Raw genomic sequence first — 25,444 nt, forward strand, 5'->3', positions numbered from 1 at the left:
GGATGTATCACTACACTTGCTTTGATTGAAATAGCTTAATTCTGAAGTTTCCTTTTTCCTATTGAACATAACCTGTCTGCCCCAGAGGGTCAGCGTATCCATTAATACAAAAATCGCCTTTACCTAATAAAGCTTCAGACTAAATTGATTCACCTTCATCCAAGTATGCTGTGGACCAAATTTTGCAAAATCTTTTCATTCTTGCAGGAGGAAAAGGAATTTAAACAATTTGCTTTTATTTCCCCTATTGGACCATCCCATGGATCAAAAGACCCACTGGTTACCCTTCAATGAAGGAAGCTTCAGACAAAATTTAGGCAAGGTCCAATCATTCCTACAGGAAGAGTATAATTTTCAACAATTTGCTTTATTTCCCTATTGGGCACTGCCCCTCATGCCCAAGGCGCAGAGATTCACCCTTTATACAAATTTGATTTTCCTTTCCCAAAGAATGCTTCAGACCAAATTTGGGCAAAAACTAATCATTCCTGCCGGAGGAGTAGATTTTAAAAAATAATTAGCTCTATTTCTTTAGGCTTCATGGGGGCGAGACCCACCATTTCTACAAAACGTTGCTTGTAACCAAACTTGGTCAGAATCTGCTTAGTCCTTCATCACAAGTGTGATTTGTACGAGAAGTTAACAGGTCAAGGCAATAACACAATTGCCTCCCACCCACATCTGTAGCAGACAGAGGGCAGGGGCCAATACAGAGAAATGTGAAGCAGATTTAAAATCTTCTGTTGCCAATATTTGGTTTAAATACTAGGATAGAGGGTTTGGGTTCCCAAGAAACTAAGGGATGGGCAAAAGAAGGGAAATTTAGTGTACTCTTGTAAATCTTTCTTGAGTCAAACAACATTTTATTTCAAACATCCAAATGAAACATACCAAGTACTCAATTTTGTTTAAACCATGGGTCTAATTCTCCCACCCCTTAATCATACTTCTATCAGGATACTGCATCAAAATTTCTTGAAGAGTAACAAAACAGCAAAAGAAAGATAATTCATGTTATTATTTTATTATCAAATAAGAAAAAAATACATCGATCATTCTATCAGATGACACTTCATTTAGGACTATGTCAAATGAGATTGCCTCAGTATCCAGCCAACTTCATCCTACTGGGATGTTATGATGTTAAAATCATTTTTTAATTTTTAGTTACAAAACAGTGAATTCTGTCTTCAAAATGGTCACAGACATACTTCAGTCAGATGATAAAATCAGCCAATTAATGAGAGCAAAGGTGTTGTATGAAAATGTATATTCATGTGCAGCATTTGAATGGTAAGTTGCAGCATTGTGAATGATAAGTTACCTTTGCGATTGATTCTATGACTTTTGTAATTCTCATTATCAATATTTACAGATAATGAAAGTTTCCCTTGTGCACATAAAACACATCTGTATTCTGATTAAGGAAACCTGTAAATATAAAGATCAACTTTCTGTTTTGTTCAGGTTCTCAGGGGAGATAACTACAAATTTTACAGAACTGGCATCACCAGTTTTTCCATTTGCATGTGTTAAATTGTAGTTACATCCCGATAACCTCAACATAATAGTGATTTAATCTTTAAGTAAGACTAGTTTGAAAAAACAGCTAATTTCTGCTTATTAAAAATAATACTGAGATGTGTTTCAGGATACACAAATGGTTTCAATACTTTCTCATATCTAAGGTGGAAACGTTAGATATGACTTTCAGGTCTCTAATCAGCCATTTTTCTCCTAATCAATAACCCTCATTTAACTAAGCTCTCTTCTCTGACCAAATCATTCAGTGCCTTTTGATATCAGTAGGCTTTCAGTCACATACCAAATGACATAGTTCTTCACAAAATCTGATAAGAAAAAAAAAACCTGGAGTTGTAATCATTAATTGTATTTGTTTGAATATGGTTTATAGATGATACATACTAAATTATGTAGCAGATCACTTTATATAACAATCAAAACAATGTCATAACAATGCATTTTATAACTTCCTATATAACAACACATGCTTAAAGGCCAACCTGAGTGTGTTCACATATTATGTGGTCTTTCTACTTCCACGGCCATCAACACCGCACACATATGTATGAAAGCAGCGACAAAATCTAACCTTAGACTTGTGATTATAATACATGGAAGAAAGATTAGGCAGATCGCGAGAGGTAAAACCAGAAATCCCTATCTATGATAGGGGACCATTGTTAATCAAAACTCCAGAAAATAGGTCTTAAGCTTGTGATACACAACTGTGTACATTCTCATCCCAATTACACTGGGATAATCATGGTCTACCATCATTATATCAGTACAGGTATATTTTGCATGCTTTTATTTTGTATGTGTTGACACTTGAAATGTATATCAAGATTGTATCAAATAAGGTGAAAACAGATACTAAGGAACAGTATAATACGTCCCATTACCCAAACAGTGTGGGGTTTTGTGAAACAGTGTGCATGTCATTAATCAGAGTAATATTCCTTACAAATAAATAGAATGCCCTTGGATGTGTCACTTCTGGTCCATGTTTTCCATGGCTGATTAGCTTTCACCACACAGTGAAGAAGGCTGTTTCCAACTCAAATACCATTTTATTTTTACATTTCAGATCAGGATATGTTACATATTTACATAAAAAAATAAATAATTTTGCACTCAGGTTGACCTTTAATTTTTCATAATAATTAAAAAATCATCTTACATCTTATTATTGTGTGATAGAAAATAAATTAGGAAATAAAAAGACTTCTACAAAAACAAGTCCTAGTAATTCAATGATATGCCAGTCTGTAGCAATTCTGTTTTTGGGAATTTGTTTTGCCTTCAAATGATTAAATGTATTCTCTAGTTTTGAACCTCCTTTATTAAGTCAAAACATAGATTATTTATTTTGTTACGTTATTAAGCTGGACTAGGGTTTTAAGAACCAAGTTAAATATAAACTTTTCCTGGATCAAATAGATCAAATTTTCTTTTTATTAAAAACATGAGAACAAGGTATATTTATCATTCAGTGAACCCTAGGTACATGTGTTGTTAAAGCAACATGCTATATTACCACTGCCAACTTTCACCTAATTGAGGTGATTAAAAAAAAAAAGTTTACATAAACGTAATGTTCGCACTGCTAGTTTAAAATCCCAAGGCAGCACTAAAATGTACAACTGATAGAAATAGTGAAAACACCTTCAACAAGATGGATTGAACTCTTTACATCATTCAGGATAATCCTAATTCTAATTCAGTTATTGAAAAACAATGTTTCCCTAGTATGATATTTCTAACACTGATCATCACTGCCTCTAACCTAGAGCTGACTTGCCCATCATTTTTCACATTCCTTTCCGTAAATGAACACATTCACTTCTGTCTCTGACCAATTCCTTTCTGTCACTCATCATACTTCTCCTTTCAGTAGCTAATCACATGAAAGTTTTATTTCAAATAGAATACTCCTATAAATAACAGGTGCAACATTAAAACTAAGGTTAAAAAAGACTTGAATGCTCAAACTAAAAATTTTGCTTTCAAATTCTGCTCTCAAAAGTTAGGGTAGGTAGGAAATATACACATATAATAAGAGACATGCTTGTGATATTTCTCTATAATTCTATATAATTACTATGATTTATCATTATACAGACAATCAACATGGTAAATTTTATAACACAAAATATTTAATTCAGCAATACACAAGCTGAACAAGATTCTCTAAACAAAAAGCCTGCGACAAATGCGAAAGTTACATGTTGAAATGTACAATGAGTCAGAATGAAACAATTCCTTGTTTTGGACAGATTGCCAAGGTGACAAGGAATGTTGATAATGGTGTGATGCACTGGAGATCCCCTTCTTCCCTCAGAGACACAACACATAATGTTTAGATGTCTATTTATCAGTGTACCACAGTGTTTTACACATCAGGGATGGAGTGGTCCATCAGCTTCTTGATTATACTGTTACCCATGCTGCAAAAGAAGAAACATCTAGATTACAGATACTGATCATATACAATATATTCAATCATTGATCTTCTTCACCAGAACAATGCTACCTTGCATTTTTGAATTTCACATTTTAGCAATTCATTTCATACACTGTATCATGACAAAAGGTTCTTACAATAAAGTGTATTCTGAATGTTATTCAAGTTGATATAATGACAAGTGACCTGGTCAATTCAGAGGAACCTGATTGGATGCTATGGAGGATTTGCCCGGACATCTTGTATTTATATTGAATTTTACTCTGTTATTTACTTATAACTACATTAACAACAAGTGTGAATTTCTTTGCTATCCAGATATAAAGAGTGAACATTTTATATGCTGGATTCAGGAACAGCCGAAACATAAAAAACAATATATAGTCTTGTCGGAATGGGAAGGTGGTTGGTAAATACAGTCGTAAATATCTTCCATTTCAAAAAGATATCAAGAAATTGGGCCTGATCTTGTACATTGAAACTGCTATATTATATAATCCCATTAATCCTGAAAACACTTATTGCTGTAAACAATGTTATTTTCACTGGCGATGGAGTAATATCAAATCAACATGGTTATTCTTACTGAAGGTTAATTTTGCGATTCCATTAAGCGAACTGTACATGTGGAGGTTATTTTTCATGTATATCTCAATATGTATGTAATATGTAGCACACATTCATATGTTTGAGTGTAATTTGCACATTTACAGCAATGCAACTAAAGGAAATACATACATGACAATGGAAAGAGAAATATCAATCCAAACCAATCTAAATTGGTCTTGATAAAACATATATCTATTCTTTATGTGAAATGAGAATAACTGTAAGTTACAGTATAAAATTCAAACATACCATTTTACAATGTGTTCGTAAAGGAAAGTTGGCATAATGGTGATGGTCACTGTCCTGCCAGCAGCATCGAAGATCTCCCCAACTCTATCATCCTAAAAACAATCATGAAAGTCAGACCAATAAATAACATTACTTATCACAAAATACAGAAATGTTTGCAAAATATGTCACCAGAGACGTCATTATTGGAGACCACCATTTTGTAGAATTATTCAAAGCGAGATAATCCCAATAATTTCAGTTCTGTTTTCTCATGCGAGCAAGAATTATAATAATCATATCGACAGAAGCATCAGTGAAAGGAATGAATGGTCCTTGAAAATGACTTAAATGCACACAGAATTTTACAATAATTCTGTAATCAAGAGATTGTGGGCCCTAAATTTGTATACAGCACATTCTCTTAGTAAGATTAATGTATACACCAAGTTTAATGCTCCTAGTTTTAATTGCAAGCAAAGCTATGCTCATGACACTAAAATGTTACCAAAAAGCCATAACTGTGTTCTGAGGGGTTATGGACCCTGACTTTGTCTTAATGCACCTTGCCTTTGTATGACTTTTGTATCCTTTTTCAATATCCTAGTTTAATGCAGGCAAAGTGATGTTCAAGACACACAATTTTATCAAAGGTGAATAACTCTGTAATCATGGCATTGTGGGTTCTAATTTGGTACACTGCACATTGTTATCATGTAATCACTGTATACACAAGCTTTATTATCCTATCTTAAATACAAGCAAAGTTATGTTATGGAAGAGAAATTTTAACAAAGGGCACTAACTCTGTAATTTGGTGGTTAAAGGCCCTGAATTTGATACAGAGCACATTGTCTTAGTATGATCAATACATACACAAAGTTTCATAATATTTGCTTAACTGTGGGCAAAGTTAGGCTCTAGACAACAAATTTCAACATACGGCAATAACTCTGTAATCAAGGGGTTGAGTTTGGTACACTGCACATTGCCTTCATATGATCAATATATACATTGTTATCCTAGTGTATATACAAGCATAATTAACCATTTACCTCTATCAGATAGTGACCTTGTTCTGACCGTTGACCTCTATAAGGTCATGACCTTACCTTGAGTCCCACCACGTTCTGACCATTGACCTCTATCAGTTGATGTTCAATAAGAACACCATTCCTTGCTGCTGATGAATCCTTCACCAGAGATTTAATCTTTCCATCCTTGAAGACAAAGCCAATGTAGCCATTGCTGTCTTTCTGCATAGAGATGGTCCTCTCGAACGGTCTACAGAATATAATACAAATTAATGTCTGGTATTCAAGTTAGGAGATATCTATAAAAATAAATTGTTTGTATAATGTTTTGAATGAAACAAGAGATTTCAGCTGGACGTACGATTCTGGAACTAAAAACACATCAATAATAGAGGCATTTGATGTAGACCATGGACTTAAAAAAAGATGATGAAAATGCTGACATGAAAGCTGTCAGGGTTCATGTCTTGGAAAAGTTTTAAATTCAGTGACGCTAGGTATCAATTGTGCTGAAGCAGTCACAGCAAGGGTTTCTATACATTATGATAAGGATATGCAGCCTTTGTCAGACTTGGCACTCAATATCTTGCTAATGATTGCAGTTTGAATGTCCAAATAATTATGTATGTTACTGTGAAGAGAGACCCAATTAATCTGACCACTTAAGCACAGCTATCTGCATTATACTGGTATTTTTCAATGACATATAAAACACCTGTTTTAAGTGTGAACACATGTACAGCAGACATGTCCAGCAATGCTACAAAACAATGCACTAAGGTATTTTTTGCCCTGAACGAAAGCATGCAACTCACTTCCATCATCTAGAGATGGAGCGACCAGAATGAACTACCGGGTAGTTTCATTGTAAACATTTACAGCCACAATAAAGCTCAAATGTGTTCACCTGTCTCTAACAGCAAACACAATCCTTTCAGGTGAGGCATTTTTCAGAAATTTGTGTGCCTTATCAGTGTCCCAACCAGCAACGTCGTTCTCGTCAATCTGCAGAATCTGGTCACCAAATCGGAGGCCAGCCAGAGCAGCTGGACTGTTGTCCTGTACTAAGGCCACAAACAGACCCTGAAACAGAGAATCATTGGAGTGTGACAGAAATACACACATAAATAACTGTCACCTAGCAAAGTCATAATATTGTAGTGAAAATTACCGTAACACCCTTTGAAGAAAAAACATTCTGATAGACTTTTCCTGAATAGAATTACTTCCCTTGGCAGGGTAACAATTTTTCGCTACTATGTTAACACAATCTTGGTAAAGTAAGGTATATAAAAAGCAGATGTGTTTCTTTTTTGATGCATGAAACTTATTTCTTGTGTTTTCTTATTTGTTTTTAATATATTGACATTTTTGTTCCCAATTGATTAAGTTTCAAACAATCGTAAATGTTCCAGATGTATTGTGGGGTGTTTTTTATTTGGTAAGTTAAACAAGTTTAGAAATAACTTGACTGACACGTCAGTTTACCTTGTTAACATGTCTTAATCGCAGCCCGATCTTGTTGTCAGCATCCTTGCATGCTATCACCTGCCTGATGCCCTGTTTGATTTCTGCCCGTTGGAGTCCCTTGTTGTTGCCAGTGATGGGGGCAACCTGTGTCTGTCCTCCACCTGTCTGTCGTACACCCACCGCCATAGGTTGCTAACACATACAAACACAGTGTGAGTAGAAATAGTTGTATTTATGATGTACAGGTATAAAACACACAGTGTGAGTAGAAATAGGTGTATTTATAATGTACAGGTATAAAACACAAAATGTGAGTAGAAATAGTTGTATTTATAATGTACAGGTATAAAACAGAGTGTGAGTAGAAACAGTTGTATTTATAATGTACAGGTATAAAACACAGAATGTGAGTAGAAATAGTTGTATTTATAATGTACAGGTATAAAACAGAGTGTGAGTAGAAATAGTTGTATTTATAATGTACAGGTATAAAACAGAGTGTGAGTAGAAATAGTTGTATTTATAATGTACAGGTATAAAACACAGAATGTGAGTAGAAATAGTTGTATTTATAATGTACAGGTATAAAACACACAGTGTGAGTAGAAATAGTTGTATTTGTAATGTACAGGTATAAAACACAGAATGTGAGTAGAAATAGTTGTATTTATAATGTACAGGTATAAAACACAGAATGTGAGTAGAAATGGTTGTATTTATAATGTACAGGTATAAAACACAGAATGTGAGTAGAAAGGAATATAATCGCAATGTATAATTACAAAACAAATAATGCACATAAGGTAGAGCTCAATTCCATATTTAAGTCTTCTAGCACTATCATGTAATAAAGTTCTAGGGGGCAATCACATGACCTCAATGTAGGGAGGATGACTTATTAAAAGTTCTAGGGAGCCATCATATGATCTCAGTGTAGTGAAGTAAGCTTTAGAAATCTATAGAATTTGCAATAAATATTTGTGGGCTTATTACCAAAATAAAGTTATCATCAAAGCAAAATTTGAATTATCAAATTTCAAGCACAAAAAAACCTACCTGTGGTACAATCTGGAATTGATTGTATGTCTCGGGGCTGAGCTGCATGCCCATGTATTCACCCTGTAGAGATGGGTACATGCTCCCACTCGCGCCCTGCTGAGGGTATACAAGAGGTGGCTGCTGCTGTGGATAGGTCACCTGTGGCTGCCCATGTGCTGCTGCCTCGTGCTGCATCTGTGCCTATCAAATACAGAACATGAATCTCTTTACCAAGTGGCCGATCGAAAGGAAATTCCAGGTCAGTACAATGTATAGTTTCTATCTTTTCAAATGACATAATGGCATATTTTTTCAGTTTCATCCCTTTCCTCATTCTTAGATGGCTGCCTTTCAGCCATTATGTTATTGTATGTCTAAACGTTGAGTGGATACCACAAAAGAACAAGGGAAACCTACAAATCAAATCTGACTAAAGACCTGCCCAATAGTTCTTAAGAAATAGCAATAATTAATGTTCACTTTCAAAATCCAAGATGGCCACATATCAGCCACTTCTTTTTTTCTAACAAATCTCAAAAAATGAGCATGCACCACTAGATTCCCATCCAATAATTCTCAAGGAAAAAAGGTAAATCATTTTATATCAAAATCCAAGATAGCTGTCTGTCAACCGTTGCATTCTGCTGATCAGTCTCAAAATTAGAAGGGCACAAAGACAAAGAGGAACTTTTCAATGAAATTTGAGCAAAAGATCCATCCAATACTTCTCATGACATAGCAATAACAAGGACTGGTATAAAGATCAAAAGAACATGGACAAAATAGACAATGAGGATAATTTGAACAGCCTGCCATCCTCATATAATGGTCTAAGAAGTAATGTAAACAAAACACCAGATCCCAAAAGGATCTTGGTGCCTACTTTATCTATTCTTTCCAATTTGAATCGTTCCCTTCCTTCTTCTTATTTATTATTAAATATATGATATATCACAACTAGTGACCAATGGGAACCTTTATATGAAATATGTGAGAAAGATCCATCCAGTACTTTCCTAAGACATATTTATAATAAGAAATGGTATGAGGATCAGAGTGCTTCAAACAACCTACCATTATCAGCTAAAGCAAACTTATATATCCAGAAGGGATTGTAGTGTCCACCATTAATTGGTCTTTGTTTATTAGAAGTTGGATATTTTTCCTTTTTTTCTTCTTTTATTTTCTCTGATTTGCTCTTGATAAAATGTGAGAATCCATCTTAAGAAAAAGCCATAATAGTTTGCAACTGTCAGATCAAAGATGATCACCAATCAGCCGTAAAAACTTGTTTTCTGATCAGTCCCAGGATCAAAAGGGCACACTTGAAAACCAAAAGAAACCTTACATACCACATTGGAGAAAGATGGATCCAGTGTCTCTAAAGAAATAGCGATAATAACAATTATTAAGGACTGATGGATGACAGACTACAGACCACAGATACAGGATGCTTTGAACAACCCCCTGTCTGATGATGGTAGTGTAATAACATTGAGACAATGTTCTCATACCTTGGCCATGTTGTCGACCTTCATATCTTCTAATGTTGGATACAGCGACATGTTTTTATCGTTGATGAATATATTATAATCTGTAAATAGAGAGAAAAACAAACAATCAAAATACCGAAAGTAGGAGAAAGAAGAAGGTATGATGATCTAAAATAAGATAATAATGACATTTCCATGTTGAAATATGCCACTACCGCTACACAACCTGAAGAAAACAAGGATCTGCAGTAAAGAGGCCTATGGGCCATAACGGTGTTCTGAGTATAATGTATATGGTAAATTGTTAAAAGTGTAAAGTAAAAGTGGAAACAATTCTTAACCAATTAAAATCATTCAGAATATTTCAGTACAAAACATTCCCACAAAATTTCAACCCAATAGCATCAGTGGTACCAAGGATAAAGTTTTAAACACATTTTTCAATATTGTATGGCCATTTTGGATTATGGACCACCGCCGACAATAACAACTTTTGGTCAGTATCATCTAAAGATCATCTCCAGCAAGTTTCTGCTAAATTAAGCTGGTGGAACTTGAGATGTTTTAAATAAATATTATTAAGTGAAACCATATTGCACAATAATGTTACAAAACGGCCACCATGGCTGCCACTTTCAACTTTCTACAAGGACAAAAAAGCATTAGCTTTGTATCAACTTCCTTTCCTTAGCAATCCCTGCAATTTTTTGCAAAATGCACCTGTGAAACATGAGAAGTTCAAAGGTGTATTTCAAGATGGCAGCCATAATGGATTTTGCAATGACCTGAAAAATAACAAGACAATTCAAATATCCTCACACCCAAAAGTTGTATGAAATGTAAGAATGTAAAGGGTAAAGTAAAGTGATGTGATCTGTTTCATGAGCCTTTCTCTCCACTGAAAATGTATGCATTTTGTGTCTTCAAAAACTTCAATAAACTGGAAATATTTTTTCAATGAAGAAAATACTTTTTGAAAGGACACTTCTTTTCACGTTTTGCAATTTTGTGGGACAGAAGAAAAGATGTTTTTATGCATTTTAACATAAGTAACATTATAAATGTGACAACATGTTTGTAAATCTGTCATTCTGTTGCTGATTGATATCAACTGTCCACAAAATGGCACGAAAGAGTGAAATGATAGTATCTGATTGTAATTGGCCTATTTACATAAATGTTTCTGTGTGTCTGTTTCTCCATGTGAACCTGGTACTGTAATATGGTTTCATTCCTCATGTTTGCCCTGTCAATCATTCTCTCGAACACCTTCCTGAACTCTTTTAAAAACTACTAAACTGGTCCCGGATATGGAATACTTCACCGTCTGCATCTACACTATCCATGGAAATCTCCTGAAGCCTTTCATATGGCCAAGGATGTACGCAGAGTCATTTTGAAGACAGCTATAAATGTGATTCTACACATTAGAGTAGCAGACCTTGAGCTTCAGGTTTGGATTATACATATTTAACATGGAAACAATTAAAAGGGATGTTGATTGCAACATATGAAAATAAAGGTTCATAGTTACATATACATGTAGCAGTGTCTTTATTTTTATGTTTCCTTCTTAAGAGCGTAGCTGAGCAGAGTTCTTGACAGTCTAGAGTTTGGGAATTAAAATGAGTTACTTCCTTTTTCGATATGCGATACCTTTACCTCTGGATTACTCAAAAACTGGATGCATTACCCTAGGGGAGAACTTTTTTGTTCAACCAGCTCTTGAAAATAACGTTTTAGGAAGAGATCAAGTGACTGGGTGAATGAGATTAAAATTTTAATATCTTCTTTTTATAAGTATACCAGAAACATTGATGTAGTGCAGTCTGTGTCACACTTTTACATGACTATGACTAGCTATATGACTTCAATTCATTCACTAATGTCAGAACATATATATTCATTCATTTAAGCAATATATTACATTCAAACTAAGTACTATTATCGGAATGTATAGTCATCTGAAATTAAAATTTTGGACTCTATGCAAATATTCTGGTACCAGAAGAGTAAATTTGCAAATAATGTTATAGGAAATTTATAAGAGACATCAAAGTAACAACATCTACCGATCTATACTGATATAATTAGATACAACTTTAGATTTTAATAAATGCTACATAATTCCTACTTTTTATCTACTTTATATAAAATAATTAGGTATATTAGTCTCTATGTATACCTTACTATTCAGCCTGATTCCTCTGTTTCAGTAATAAAACTCAGAGTCATAAAAGAGTCATTCCTCTCTTAATCAGTGCATAATAAGACTTATTCTCGATTACAGAATCATTATTTTAGATTTGTGTCTGGGTTCATGTCATGAAAGGTAGAATTGTACTTTTGGTGAAATTATCACTCATCCGCAGCTTCATTCACTTCACACCATGTTTTATTTTTTCTCTCGGAAAACAAGTTACAGTATCAAACTTATAACCAATGTTACCTAACAACAAAATATTTGGAATATCTAAATAGCTTGTTATTATGATTACTAATAAGACTAGACTTGATAAGAAAATATCCTTTTTGTAATTATCTGTGTTTAATAGAGGAATATATTGATCTAATTGAAAACATGCAGAGGTGTGCTACCAAGATGATATCTGGTTTTAGAGACATCACATATACAGAGCGCCTGCAGAGATCTAAATTTACCAACCCTGAAGCACCTAATAAACGTGTCCACGATTGTAAAAAACTTTTATGATCCTAGAATGACTAGAAATATGTTTAAGACCATATGAGTAGTAAAAAAACACTCTCACGTTGATATTTCCTTTACTTTCCGCGTTATTGAGCTATGAAACAGCCTAGATGAATACTGTAACCGTAGTAACATAACTCTCAATTTTTAGTTTGAATGTTGCTCATTGATACAGGAAGTAGTCTAAAAATTCAACGTGTTGTATGAACTGATAAGGATATAGAGGCTTGTGGCCTGCGTCCATAATATATCCTATTAAATCCTATTAAAAATCCTATCAAATAAATACATTTTATTTTGATATTGAGTAAATTTTATAGTTGATTAATATACATATATACGTTAATTGTGTGGTTGTAATGACGACTGAATAATCTCTGTCACAAGAAAAATAATAAGAAATGTGCCCTTTCATTGTAAAATGATTCTACTGCAATTCCTGGAAATCAACATTGTGGGCCTATATAATGTAAAACGCACGGCTACACATTTCCTGTTAATCAAGTTTTAATTTGAGTAAATTCAGCCGGTCGTCCATTACATAGAATTTTCACTAATAACTGACGTAGAGAATGTAGATCGTATTTTAAAAGTGAATTTCACCGAAATGGTTTCCTTTGACAGGTGTTGTCACAACCATATACAACCACGGACTTCCTGACACAACACAGGTTCGGGATATACAATCGAGTATGCATGGTTTAGCATGTAACAAACAATTTTTCATAAAAATATATAACTTACCAAAATACCCTTAGCTGTGTTTTAACGGCTTCTCTGATCAGTTTGCGAATGCTCTCATCAGGTGGAACCTGTGTATTTCAGGATGTCTATCCCGTGTCTTGACGTCACAAGTCACGGGTTATTGACACAGTTTATAAAAACTATTTTTAGTAACACAATCGCGATTAGATTCATGAGTCACCAAGATTGGAATTAAACATTGTCAGTGACAATGGCTTGAATAATATTATCTATAATTGTGATAATAACCGAGAAACAATATTTAATTATTTTATTCATTTTATTTTATTTTTCAAACTCAAACCGGAAGTAAACCAAAAATGGGTATTGCCGAACATGGCCACCAAAACAGAGACAGAGGAGACAAAAATTGAGTACGACCGACAAAGAAGTAACAGTGACCCCCGACCGAATCTGGATTCATTCAAGCCTGTTGTGACGGAGAAGGGTAATTGTATATATAACCATAAAATTTTAATTTAACGTATCCATATACATGTGAGCTTGAGAAATCGACAGCAGTAGGCCAACATCTTTTCAATGATGATTCGCGAGTGTTTTTTAGGTCGTAAATAGCGCTAATCAGCTGATCAAAAAACTGCCCATATTTGAATATGAGAATGGCTGTATTTCTTTTTTTTAACAAGTGAATTATCGTTATGTAAAAACAGACGATCATTGCATACATATGTTAACATTTCATACCGGTCAAAACCAATATTGCTGTCCTGTTTCTGTTGGAAGTTCACTTCCTTATTTTGATTCTCTCCCCTGACCAGTTATCGATGAAAGCGGTATTTTTATCATGAGTTATTTGTGATTCACTCGGGTTATTTTTTCCATCGTAGTTCAGATGCTACTCTGAAATGAATGATAATGATATTCAATTATTTAAAAGCAAAGTGTCCTTCATGACAACAAGTATGTACTCAAAATTGATCTCCTAAGTATTTCTTGAGATGTTATCACTTGACTTTAACCTGTCATCAAAGTGATAATGTCCGTTAAAGTCATGGTATTACCATATATTTGATAATACATCTTTATGTATTTGTAATTGATCTGCTAAAACTGATCATAATCACTGTACAGGATCTAAAATGTTGGTCCATGGCTTGTTTACCACTGGTCTTATTGTCCAGTGCTAGCAACAGCGATTGTGGAAGTTTGAGGGGAGAAACAAAGAGAAAGTTATATATCATTATGTTCATAACTGGTCAATTTATCAGTATGTTCATAATTGGTTAATTTGTCCAAATATGGATGCTATATTGTTTCATTTTGTTGAAGTTTCCCTTCCAGCAACATGTGAGAACATTTTTATCTTTTGATTTGTTTGCTATTGTCTTTATGTTTCTTGTAACCAAACCAAACCATATTAGAAGATACATGTTTATAGATTAAAAATGTTTACTACATTTTGCTAGATGCCAATTTAATGTTATGCACATTTTCATTTACAAAAGGTATCTCACATGTCACTCACATGATCAATCTTTCATTATCAAGATGATGGGTATGACATGTTACAACATACATTTACTTCAATGAACATACATAAATGCTCTCGCATCTTTACTACACATTTTAGATGTGATGTCACATGTTCATTATGATTGTACTTTACAGAAATCAACATTTAATCTTCGCATGTCTACATTTTTTTTTTTGTATTTAGTCACCAACAAAGTTATGGCATATCTATGAACACTTACTCATTTCTGTTTTTTTAATTACCAGTGTAGTCCCAAATAAGAGACAATAAAATGATTTTGTGATACAAGATTCCTCTTCTTCCTTCCTATAGTTGACAAATATATACGGTATATGTAACTGCACCTGTTCACATACAACAAGGTATTTGTAGGTGTGATCCTATGATATGACCTGCACCAAAATATTTATTTGATGCGGAAGGAGAATTGAAACGCCAATTTTGTGAATTTTTGTTGGTGAACTTAATTAAAGTTATTTATGTTGTTTAATGTACCATATTTTCTGGGTTATAAGCCGAAGGACCAGTTTTCAGTGATTTTTTCAATTTTATCCACTATTGCTGATGTTTGATATACCGGAAACAGATAACAGAAGGCAGTTCTAACAAAGTGGTAACCGTTACGTTGACCAAAGTTCATTGATATAACAGAAAAACGAAAGGCAATTTATCAAGATCCTCAGTGAAACATTTGATAGCAGTTTGCAAATGAATTAAACACAGATAGTCTTTAATTTCATTGACATTTTTGAAAAATGTAAAATAGCAATTATGGAACTTGTTTTGCTTAGGAGCCTTCAAAGATTGTCAACACACAGATATAGGGCCTGATGTTATGTACTGTTTACTAAACAATCTCTCCATCAATGTCTGTACTGTTAGATATTAATGATGACCCTTGCATGCTAAAGAAATTCTTATAGTCCTATATTATTTCTATTAAGTTACGCAAAGCCATTCTTATCATAAACAAGCATGGCTGTCGTTCTAGAATTTGACCTGATGACTAATTGATCCAAGGATACAACAGAATATTGTAAACTTCTGCTATGGCTTCTGAAGCAACCATAATAGTTAAGAAGATATTACTGTGATTCATATTAAAAGGTAGGATTAATTAAATCCATGAGAACGTTATTTTTATTTCAATCTTAAAATCAACCTGTATACGGTTGCAAATGACCGTTCTGGATGATCTGTTTCAGTCACAAACACGTGATGGACAGGTCTCGTAAAAAACTTGGTTCCAACATTTCATACTAGTGTACTGGTATCCTTTGTTTAAATCACTATTTTTCTTCTTTCTGAAAGCATGACATTTTACAGCAACCAAAACTATCAGGGTGCAAGGTCACGCAGGTCAATAGTGCATGTGATACGCCTCAACAAAATGGCTTATATGAAATACATCACAGTCCAGAACCGATGTCCAGAGGATACCTACATTTTTTTTAGGTTTTGAAATGAGATCATTTTACATAAGAAAATATAACTGATATATATCCTATTGAGTAATACATACTTTCCAGAAACTTAGATTGACATTTTTACTGGTTGATGGCCCTAATGACCTTTTATGTGTTGACGGGCCGTTAAGAATGTTATAGTAATAATAAGATTGACATTTATATCAAATACATATATTTCTAAGTTGACTTCAAACTTAATGTATTTGTACTACAGCAAAGGTTATACAGAGTGACTATAGCTGAGTCAGTTAGAGGGTTGGATTAAGTAATTTCAGGAGGTGTGTAATTTTATGTTCCCTACCCATGACGTACATGTTGTCTGATGTTTCTCAGAAGCTGAGAAATTGGCTAGTCTGTGCTCTCTTGGTATTGTCCTTGGACTTGAAACTTAACTGACTTAATTTGTCTGAATACCATATAAAAGACCTCCTGTATGTTGTTCAGTGAGGTAGTCACCAGCTACCCCATCTGAAAATGACCGTGGCTGTTCTTGGGGCAGAAAACCCAGCAATACATAAACAAATTGTGTTATGTATCATCTGACACAGACATTCCATCTTTTCTTTGGAGAAATTTGCCATGCACTTAATTTCATACAGGGCTGTTCAAATCTTCATCCTAGGTCCATCTATATGCCTTTCATCCTTCTGATGGGACATTGTGTATATTTTAGGACTGATAAGAAAAACAAAATGGATGCTGCTAGTGGGGCATTGTGTACATCTTAGGACTGATAAGAAAAACAAAATGGACGCTGCTAGTGGGGCATTGTGTACATCTTAGGACTGATAAGAAAAACAAAATGGATGCTGCAAGTGGGGCATTGTGTACATCTTAGGACTGATAAGAAAAACAAAATGGACGCTGCTAGTGGGCATTGTGTACATCTTAGGACTGATAAGAAAAACAAAATGAACGCTGCTAGTAGGGATTTGTGTACATCTTAGGACGGATAAGAAAAACAAAATGGACGCTGCTAGTGGGACATTGTGTACATTTTAGGACTGATAAGAAAAACAAAATGGATGCTGCTAGTGGGACATTGTGTACATTTTAGGACTGATAAGAAAAACAAAATGGACGATAGTGTCTCTGGAGAATATTCTTTTCTTATGTTGATCTCTCTTCTATAATGTTGTAATGATATGATTGTTTCACCTGTCAATGCAACAAACAAATTATTAGATGGAAAATATCCAACTTACATAGAACCAATAAAGACCATTCAATGGTGAGCACCAAATCTCTCTGTGATGTCATTTCACAGACGTAAAAGTTGTCTATTATCAATAGACAGTATTAATAATGCTATTATATAATTATATGATGACATCACTTAAATTGTTTTATTTCTGACATCACACACTATACTCATTATGATAATGCACCAAAGTGGATGTGTGCTGTATATCACAAGCCTTAATTACTGTACAGCTCTATTCATTGTTTAAACATTCTACAATATCTTACTTTCTGTTTTCTGTTTCATTGTCGGCTATCCTCGTATAGATGGGTAAGTGAAGAGCCTTATAGCGCATGCTTTTGTTTGTTTAGAAACTTAGCTGTTGTCCATTTTTTATATGTCAGTTATATAATGTGTGTCCCATGTTTATTTTTCAATACCTGTGGATATTTCAGCTAAAATATCATTAAATTAGATTCATGGTTTTGGTATGTTTGGAATAAATGGATAGGAGTTAACACATTATCCCTCATTGTGACGAAAATGTTCTTTAACATTCATACCATAAATCATTTTGATAACTTTTTTTTGTGGGAAGCATTTAGCGTAAAATTGATGTTGAGATAACGCTAAGATAATACTTCAGAAATAGGAGGACTGATATCAAGACTCTCGTTATGTGCTTAAATACGCAATTATGTTTCAAAATCAGGTATCACGATGTTCTGTTTGATTTCATTTTCTTGCATGAGGAAAATGAAAATACAGTTCGATACCAATAGGGATATGTAAATATAATATATATATATATATAATATAATATAACACACAAATAACAATATAACAATGTAACACACGTGTAAAAATATAACACACAAATAACAAAATGTAACACATATGTAATGTCTAATTGTAACTAGCATTCTTTATCATGTACAATGTAAGCTAAAGTGTAAACACCTGCACAGAGGGAAAATTAAGGAGCAACTGTAACAATAATTACATGTACACCAAACAGATGGGTTGTGGTATACATTACCTCTACTGCATTGTCACCGTTATATCAATAGTTACATAGATGTTGATTACTGGAGTATGGCATGCTTTTACAGAAATCAATAAGTTAAAGGAAATACATTGACAGATTTATTGTAGATATTTTGAATCATTTGCCAGCGCTACAAGAGGTTGATGGAAAATGTTGCAAAAACATGTTTAGATACAGAGATGAAGATGGCATTTGTTTGAAAAATGAGTTTACAGGTATATTTCCCCATGAAATATTTTCACATTACAATAGTAGACTTGAGAGCTCCACAACAAATTTCTGGCAATAACACCAAAGGAAGTACATAGTGATTTAGAACTTTCATATAAAAAATAAAATTGCAGGTGGCTGTATGTAAGGCAGTGCTTGTGGATGAGGGAGAACTGGGATACACTTTTATATTGATGATTAACAAGAATAAATTAGATAATTTCAAACTTAGTTATATTCTCAAGTGATGGTGCATACAATATAAAAGGTATGGCTCCTACTAGTTACTATACTTACTAAGAAGTTGGGGTATCCTGGATCACCTTATCATCAATGAACATTGTTTGAACCCTATTCTATGAATCAATAATGATGAGATACACAGGAATATTAAGGACCATAATTTTATCGGGTTCATGCAGGACCTGGAAAAACTCCTGGAATTCAACAGGATCCTTGGAAAACAGGAGAAGTTTAAATATCCTAGAATAGTTCTAGAAGTGTTTGAAATTATTCTTGGTTTTTTTTCCAAAATTCTTCAAAAAAAACTTCATTTTCAAGTGATGCATTCATTCTTTTCATCTGCTAATAAGTCGTTTTTTAATTAATCTTTTATCCAACTTGGGGTTGATGAATGTTACTATGATTGAAGGAGTGTACCATTTTGATATTTTGTGATGTACTTATTTAATACTTCAATTCATATGCATGCAATACGAACATTGAAGAAAGGCCATATTTGTAAAGTTTTGTGATTTTCATAAATTAAGTGCTGAAAAATCAATGAAAACATCAGAATTTTTTTTCAAACAATGTCTATTTGAACCACGTATATGTACAACTTCTTTTTAGGGAAATTTTGGTTGCCATGGTAGCTTGGTCACTATCCTTAGATTTTTCATATAAAGGGACATTACTCCTCCGCTCTTCCATTAATTCTCTTGTTTGACATGTAAAGTGTTAGTAAAGTCATTGCCATGGAAACAAAGTTCAGTCTTCTGAGTGGTTAAAGGAAAATATTGCTAATATATAACAAGTAGAAAGTCTGCATTTCCATTATACTGTTGCCATGTTTGTATTATATCACTGTGTATGATAATGAAATTGCATTATCATGTAATTTACAATGTAAATAAATCATCACTGATTATAAAATAATTGCTGATCATAAAACTACCACACACTTTGTTCTTATAGTATCTAACGTATGAATTGGATTTGTGATCTTTTTATATTCTTTGATGTGATAGGATAGTTTTCACAGATTGTAAAAAGTTACCATCAATAAGATGCTAAAGGGAGACAACTCTTGTGTTCTTATGTACTGTTGCCTATCAACTGTAATTATAACTCTAATTGATGTGTTAGATTAATGTGTTTTGTATTAATTTTGATGATCAGTAAACAATCATGACAGAATGTAAAAATATATGTATAAAGTTCAGCAATGAATAGTGAACTTTTTACAAACTTACATTGTAGTATTTTTCTAGGCTTTACATAGATCAAAGTTATATCAGTAGCAATCACAAAATGTAATGTCAAAGAAAACACCATTAAAGCTCTTTTGATAATCTAGTTATAGAGTTGGTCATCCCAATCTCTTTACTTGTAATCCTTAATGTATGTGTATTAAGACAAAAAGATGAACAGAAAAGTTTTTGTTTTCTATTCAATAAAATTCTCTTGCCCTAATACACTCAAGTGAAGCCATTGAACTGAAATGTTCTTAGATATGGCTCTGCTTTGGAGATGGAATGCCCTAAAGTAGATTGTTCATCTTTCTGTCAATTTTGTCTGTCTATTTGTCTTTTTCCATTTTTTGTTTTTGCACAATATCTCAAGTTATGTTTGGCCAATTGCACTCAAACTCCATTAAGTGCTAATGATTGTGAGGTCAAAGGTCAAGGTTACTATTACTGTAAATAGCAATTGGAACTATACAATAAAAATATCTTATTTCTGAATGTTATTGGTAAACATTTACTATGACATAATGAAGCATAATTGACTGAAACCAAAGAAAAGACATTTAACTATTAGTTCAAAGGTCACAATAGACACAGGTAGACTTTAGATATTTCACTGACAAAATATTTTAAGTCACATGTTGAGGTCTAATTTGAAATAGTTTACTAGTAAATGTTTTTCACCCACCATCATCAGATCTTTTTTTTTTTTTTTTTTATGAAATAATATTTTTTCTTTGAAGACGTGATGCACACTGTTCACAAACAAGGCATGTTCATAGACTAGGTCTATTTATAGGCCAATTGTTTCCCAAAACTAAGTTTTGTGTACAATGCCATCAGAGCCAAAAGAAAGCAATAACTATTTGAACATCTTTCCATGTTTAATATCCTGAACACTGCGGACATTCATGTTATTCTTAGCAACGTTGTCATAGTAGAAATGTTGCACTACAGCGGATATGCAGTAAATATAGGTCTATTTTGAAAAAAAAACCTATGTATCATATCCCTACTGATGAGGTCAGTTTGCAATATATGGGCCCTTCTGTTTTTGGAAATACTGAACATATGTGGAAGTAGGTCTGCTGTATCCCGTCTCTTTCAGCACACAGATCACCACAGAAGCTGATCCTGTCCCTTATAGCTTAGTCTGGTGATTATTCTTATTTTTAATGCAAAACGAGGTCATATGATGCATGAAATAAGGTATTGTATATAGTTATTTTTTTACGTATAATGACATTTGACAGTGCAAAATAAAGTGTTTTTTTTCTTTTGAAAGGGAACCAATAACCAGACACGGCTCTGTTCAGTTCTGTAAACAACAAAGTCCGCAATTACTCAACGCCTTAATCTAGTTATCTTAATTGTTTCTTTTAATTAGATTAAATGCCATAATTAATGATTACATAAGGTAAATTATTGTGTCATGACATCTAAGACAGGTATTTAAGCATTGAACTGCTTTCAGTTGGCATTCAAGGGCTTATGAATGTCACCTGGACAAAGGCAAATTCAATGAAGCACACTAGCTTTCATCAATGTCAGTACTGTTAGATATTAGCGATTATTTCTAGTAAGTTACGCAAAGCCATTCTTATCATAAATAAGCATGGCTGTCGTTCTAGAATTTGAGCTGATGACTAATTGATCCACAGATGCAACAGACTATTGTAAACTTCCGTTATGACTTCAGAAGCAACCATGATAGTTAAGAAGATATTACTGTGATTCATATTAAAAGGTAGGATTAATTAAATCCATGAGAAGGTTATCCTGTATACGGTTGCAAATGACATTTCTAGATGATGTGTTTCAGTCACAAACCATGATGGACAGGTCTCGTTAAAAACATCTTGTTCTAGTGTGCTGGCATCCTTGGTTTAAATCAATATTTTTCTTCTTTCTGAAAGCATGTCATGTTACAGCAACCAAAACTATTGGGGTGCAAGGTCAGGCAGGTCAATAGTGCATGTGATACACCTCAACAAAATGGCCATTCTGAAATTGATGTCCATTGTCATACCTCCAAAAACTCACAAGCCGAAATAATAATGAAAATCTTAAACATTTGTATTATCATATTCTATGTTATATATCAAAAATTTATTTCATAACTTAACAGCTGTTCATACCATGATCTTGTATTCAGAGATGTTATGGCATATAGGTGTACTGGAATATCGTCGACTAAGGATCCTTCAATGTGAATTTTCCACTTATTTTGTTTTCTCTAAACTGTTTTATTTTCCTGAGTTCTTGTATAACTTTATATAATGTGAAAGTAGAATATATCACTTTCAGTTAAGGGTATTTTTACAAAAAAAACAGGATCTTTTGAGAAGTGTCTACCACCTGTACTGCTGCCTACATATCAGACACAGTTACTCAAAGTAAGACTTTGACATCACATGTACCACATGAACGGCCATCTCATTGAATTCCTCACTCATGCGTAACAGGTACTTTTGACAGTCTGTAAATAAGGGATTGGAACATATTTGAGCAGCACCATATCAGTTGTAGTGAGATTATTATGTAACAGCATTTAACAAAAACCAAACACATGGTCAGAACCCTTACATTTATTCAGTATAACAACTCACACTTACTTTTCAACTTGGATTTGCCCACTAGGTGTATCCTCATTCCTATACCATCACTGAAATATTTCTACAGGTTATACTGATACCCTATGCTGATCCTCAGAATATTCTAGCAATATAAGACATCGCTTGCTTATAATTATTGGTTGATGAATACTATTATGCAGAATTTGGGCAAAAGATAGAACAAAATGTGCTTATGACACACTATACCCCATCCCCTCCCAGTTGCAACAAAATTAAAATCACATGATCAGAAATCTTGATACCACCAGAAAGGTCGTGTCACAAGGAAGACACTTGCCAAATATGAAAACTATACAACTTATCATGCAATAGTTAAGGCCAATGTAAATTTGTTTTTTAATGTAGGTCAAAGGTCACTGTCAAGGTCACATGATCAAAAATTCTGATACAACCAGAAAGTTCCTGTCACAAGGAACACAAATGCAAAATATGAAAACCCTACCTCTACGATGAAATGGTTACAGGCAAGGTTAAAGTTGAGAACAGACAAACAAACAAACATTACAAAATCAATATGCCCCCAATCTTTTGATCCTGGGACACTATATTCATTTCACCTCAGTTCCTTTACAAAGGAGACAAATGATTTGTTTCAAAAAATACCTACCATATGTCATTGACCTACATAAGTACTTAGACGAAGAAAGAATAAAGGGGTCATTATACTGGTTTATAATAACATGGAAAAATATATGTCAATAATTGATTAAATGATCTGGCTGTACATCAGAAAGTGGAAGCTTAAGAAATAACTGGCTAGAATGTGGCTAATGTATCTACAGGAAGTTAGGACAAGTAGGTGAAGGCTTGAGTTAGGACAAGAGGGTGTTGGCTGGAGTTAGGATAAGTGGGTGTAGACTGGAGTTAGGACAGGTGGGTGTAGGCTTGAGTTAGGACAAGTGGGTGTAAGCTTAAGTTAAGAGAAGTAGGTGAAAGCTTGAGTTAGGACAAGTGGGTGTAGACTGGAGTTAGGACAAGTGGGTATAGGCTTGAGTTAAGAAAAGTGAGTGAAGGCTTGATTTAGGATAAGTGGATGTTGGCTGGAGTTAGGACAAGTCAGTGTAGGCTGGAGTAAGGATAAGTGGGTGAAGGCTGGAGTTAGGACAAGTGGGTGTAGGCTTGAGATAGGACAAGTAGATGAAAGCATAAATTAGGACAAGTAGGTGAAGGCTTGCCACGCTTTCTGCTTGAGAGATTAGAGATGGTATGAGGTACACTTACCAGTCTGTTGGACAAATATATATGATGGCTCACAAATGAATTGCCAGATGCCTGCTGTAGTGTGTAGAGAGAAATTTCAGTTAAAATCAATGTCTGTATCTTAAGAACATGATCAGCCCCAAGCGTGCACAACACACATGTGTGTCCTTATGTATGTCCTCACGAGGGTGCTTCAGTCTCCTGGATCTCATCAACACAGGTGTGTGTGTGCCCTACTTACATACCGCCCATCTCACACACAACACAGATAGCTGTATACCTGTTTGTTTGTGGCTAGCCTTCATTTAAACTTCAGGTCACATGGTTTGAGGCCAGAGATATACAGCTCCTCCCTGTTGTTTTAATGGTGGTCCTGGCCTTTAGAATTGGTGCTACATATACAGTGGATTTAGTTCTCTGGTAGATCACTATTACGGGAAGCATTGAAGCAATCAAGTGTGTTTTATTGTGAGCCACATCACTTAGGAGTGGCCGTCAAATTCTTTATTTGGATGAAGTTTTAACGGCAACGATGAGACTACGTCGTAGGAAGAAAGGTAATCATTCTGTTATTTTGTTGTGTTTTGTCTTCACACCAGCCTTGATTCTTAAGATGACAATCAGATTCCAGTCAACTGATGAGTGTATGAAAGTGTTTATTTAAATAAGAGGGCTTAAATTTATTTGTAGTTTCCGTGTAGTGGTATTTAATTCATACTTACACATGTACAGGTAAACTCGGCTATCATCTGTTAAATACCTAGAATTACAACAGTAGTATCAGTTACACCTTTTTGTGTAAGATTTTACAGTACCAAGTCAACGTTATATGTATTTTCAGTGTTTCTGACGTGTAGGATAGGACGTAGTTCATCGTCTGTAATTATACACCTTAGCTGTCCTACAATCAGCCTAGAGGGCCAACACATTCCTTCTACAGGACGATGAATTACATTATATAGAATCAACGGCAATATTTCTATATATGGATGAACTTCAAAAAATTGTTTTTAAATACTTGGTAGATGCAGTGTGTACAAAAGTATGGAGGGATGAAATTGTTTAGTATCGTATTTATTTTACAAGTTAACCATTTTATATCCTTGTCATATAATTTAGTAGAAGGTCATTCATAGTAATGGATCATCTGGAGGCTTACTGCATGAACTTATCTCTGTTTGCTGTTAAGATAAAGAGATATGGTGTATTATGCCTGATGTGACCAAACTGTAACCAACAATAAAATAGAAAAATGAATTTTCCGTTGGAGTGAATTTGGATAGGAAATTGTGTTGGTTACATCATGATGCCAACTATCAGAAAAATTATCAAGGATATGCTTCACATTATTTTTTAACGAATCATCAAACTTGGTACCTTAAGCTTTACCGTGCATCAAAACATCAGTGTTTAACAACAT

General features: G+C 34.0%; 2 protein-coding genes across 3 annotated transcripts in view; one reads left to right on the plus strand and one right to left on the minus strand.

Annotated features, from left to right (window-relative positions):
- Positions 1-1,008: 1,008 nt before the first annotated feature.
- On the minus strand, positions 1,009-24,193 carry LOC132561353 (syntenin-1-like). Of its 2 annotated transcripts, none has more exons than XM_060226079.1 (8): positions 24,046-24,193; positions 9,882-9,961; positions 8,386-8,568; positions 7,348-7,521; positions 6,767-6,942; positions 5,938-6,109; positions 4,847-4,938; positions 1,009-3,971 (listed from the first exon to the last, which is right to left on the minus strand). In XM_060226079.1, the coding sequence occupies exons 2-8, from the start codon at positions 9,930-9,932 to the stop codon at positions 3,917-3,919; spliced, it is 903 nt and encodes a 300-aa protein (XP_060082062.1). In that variant the 5' UTR covers positions 9,933-9,961; positions 24,046-24,193; the 3' UTR covers positions 1,009-3,916. The 2 variants fall into 2 exon arrangements, with proteins under 2 accessions (XP_060082062.1, XP_060082061.1); XM_060226078.1 differs by lacking the exon at positions 24,046-24,193 and adding an exon at positions 13,315-13,412.
- LOC132561354 (phosphatase and actin regulator 1-like) overlaps positions 13,651-25,444 on the plus strand; it is a 66,371-nt gene continuing 54,577 nt past the window's right edge. Inside the window, exon 1 of the mRNA XM_060226080.1 lies at positions 13,651-13,762. Within this exon, the coding sequence (XP_060082063.1) occupies positions 13,651-13,762 (112 nt within the window). The remainder of the gene's footprint in view (positions 13,763-25,444) is intronic.

This window comes from Ylistrum balloti, unplaced genomic scaffold (genome assembly GCF_031769215.1).
Source record: "Ylistrum balloti isolate Yb309-2 unplaced genomic scaffold, AGI_CSIRO_Ybal_v1 Utg371196, whole genome shotgun sequence".
Taxonomy (NCBI): Eukaryota; Metazoa; Mollusca; class Bivalvia; order Pectinida; family Pectinidae; genus Ylistrum; species Ylistrum balloti.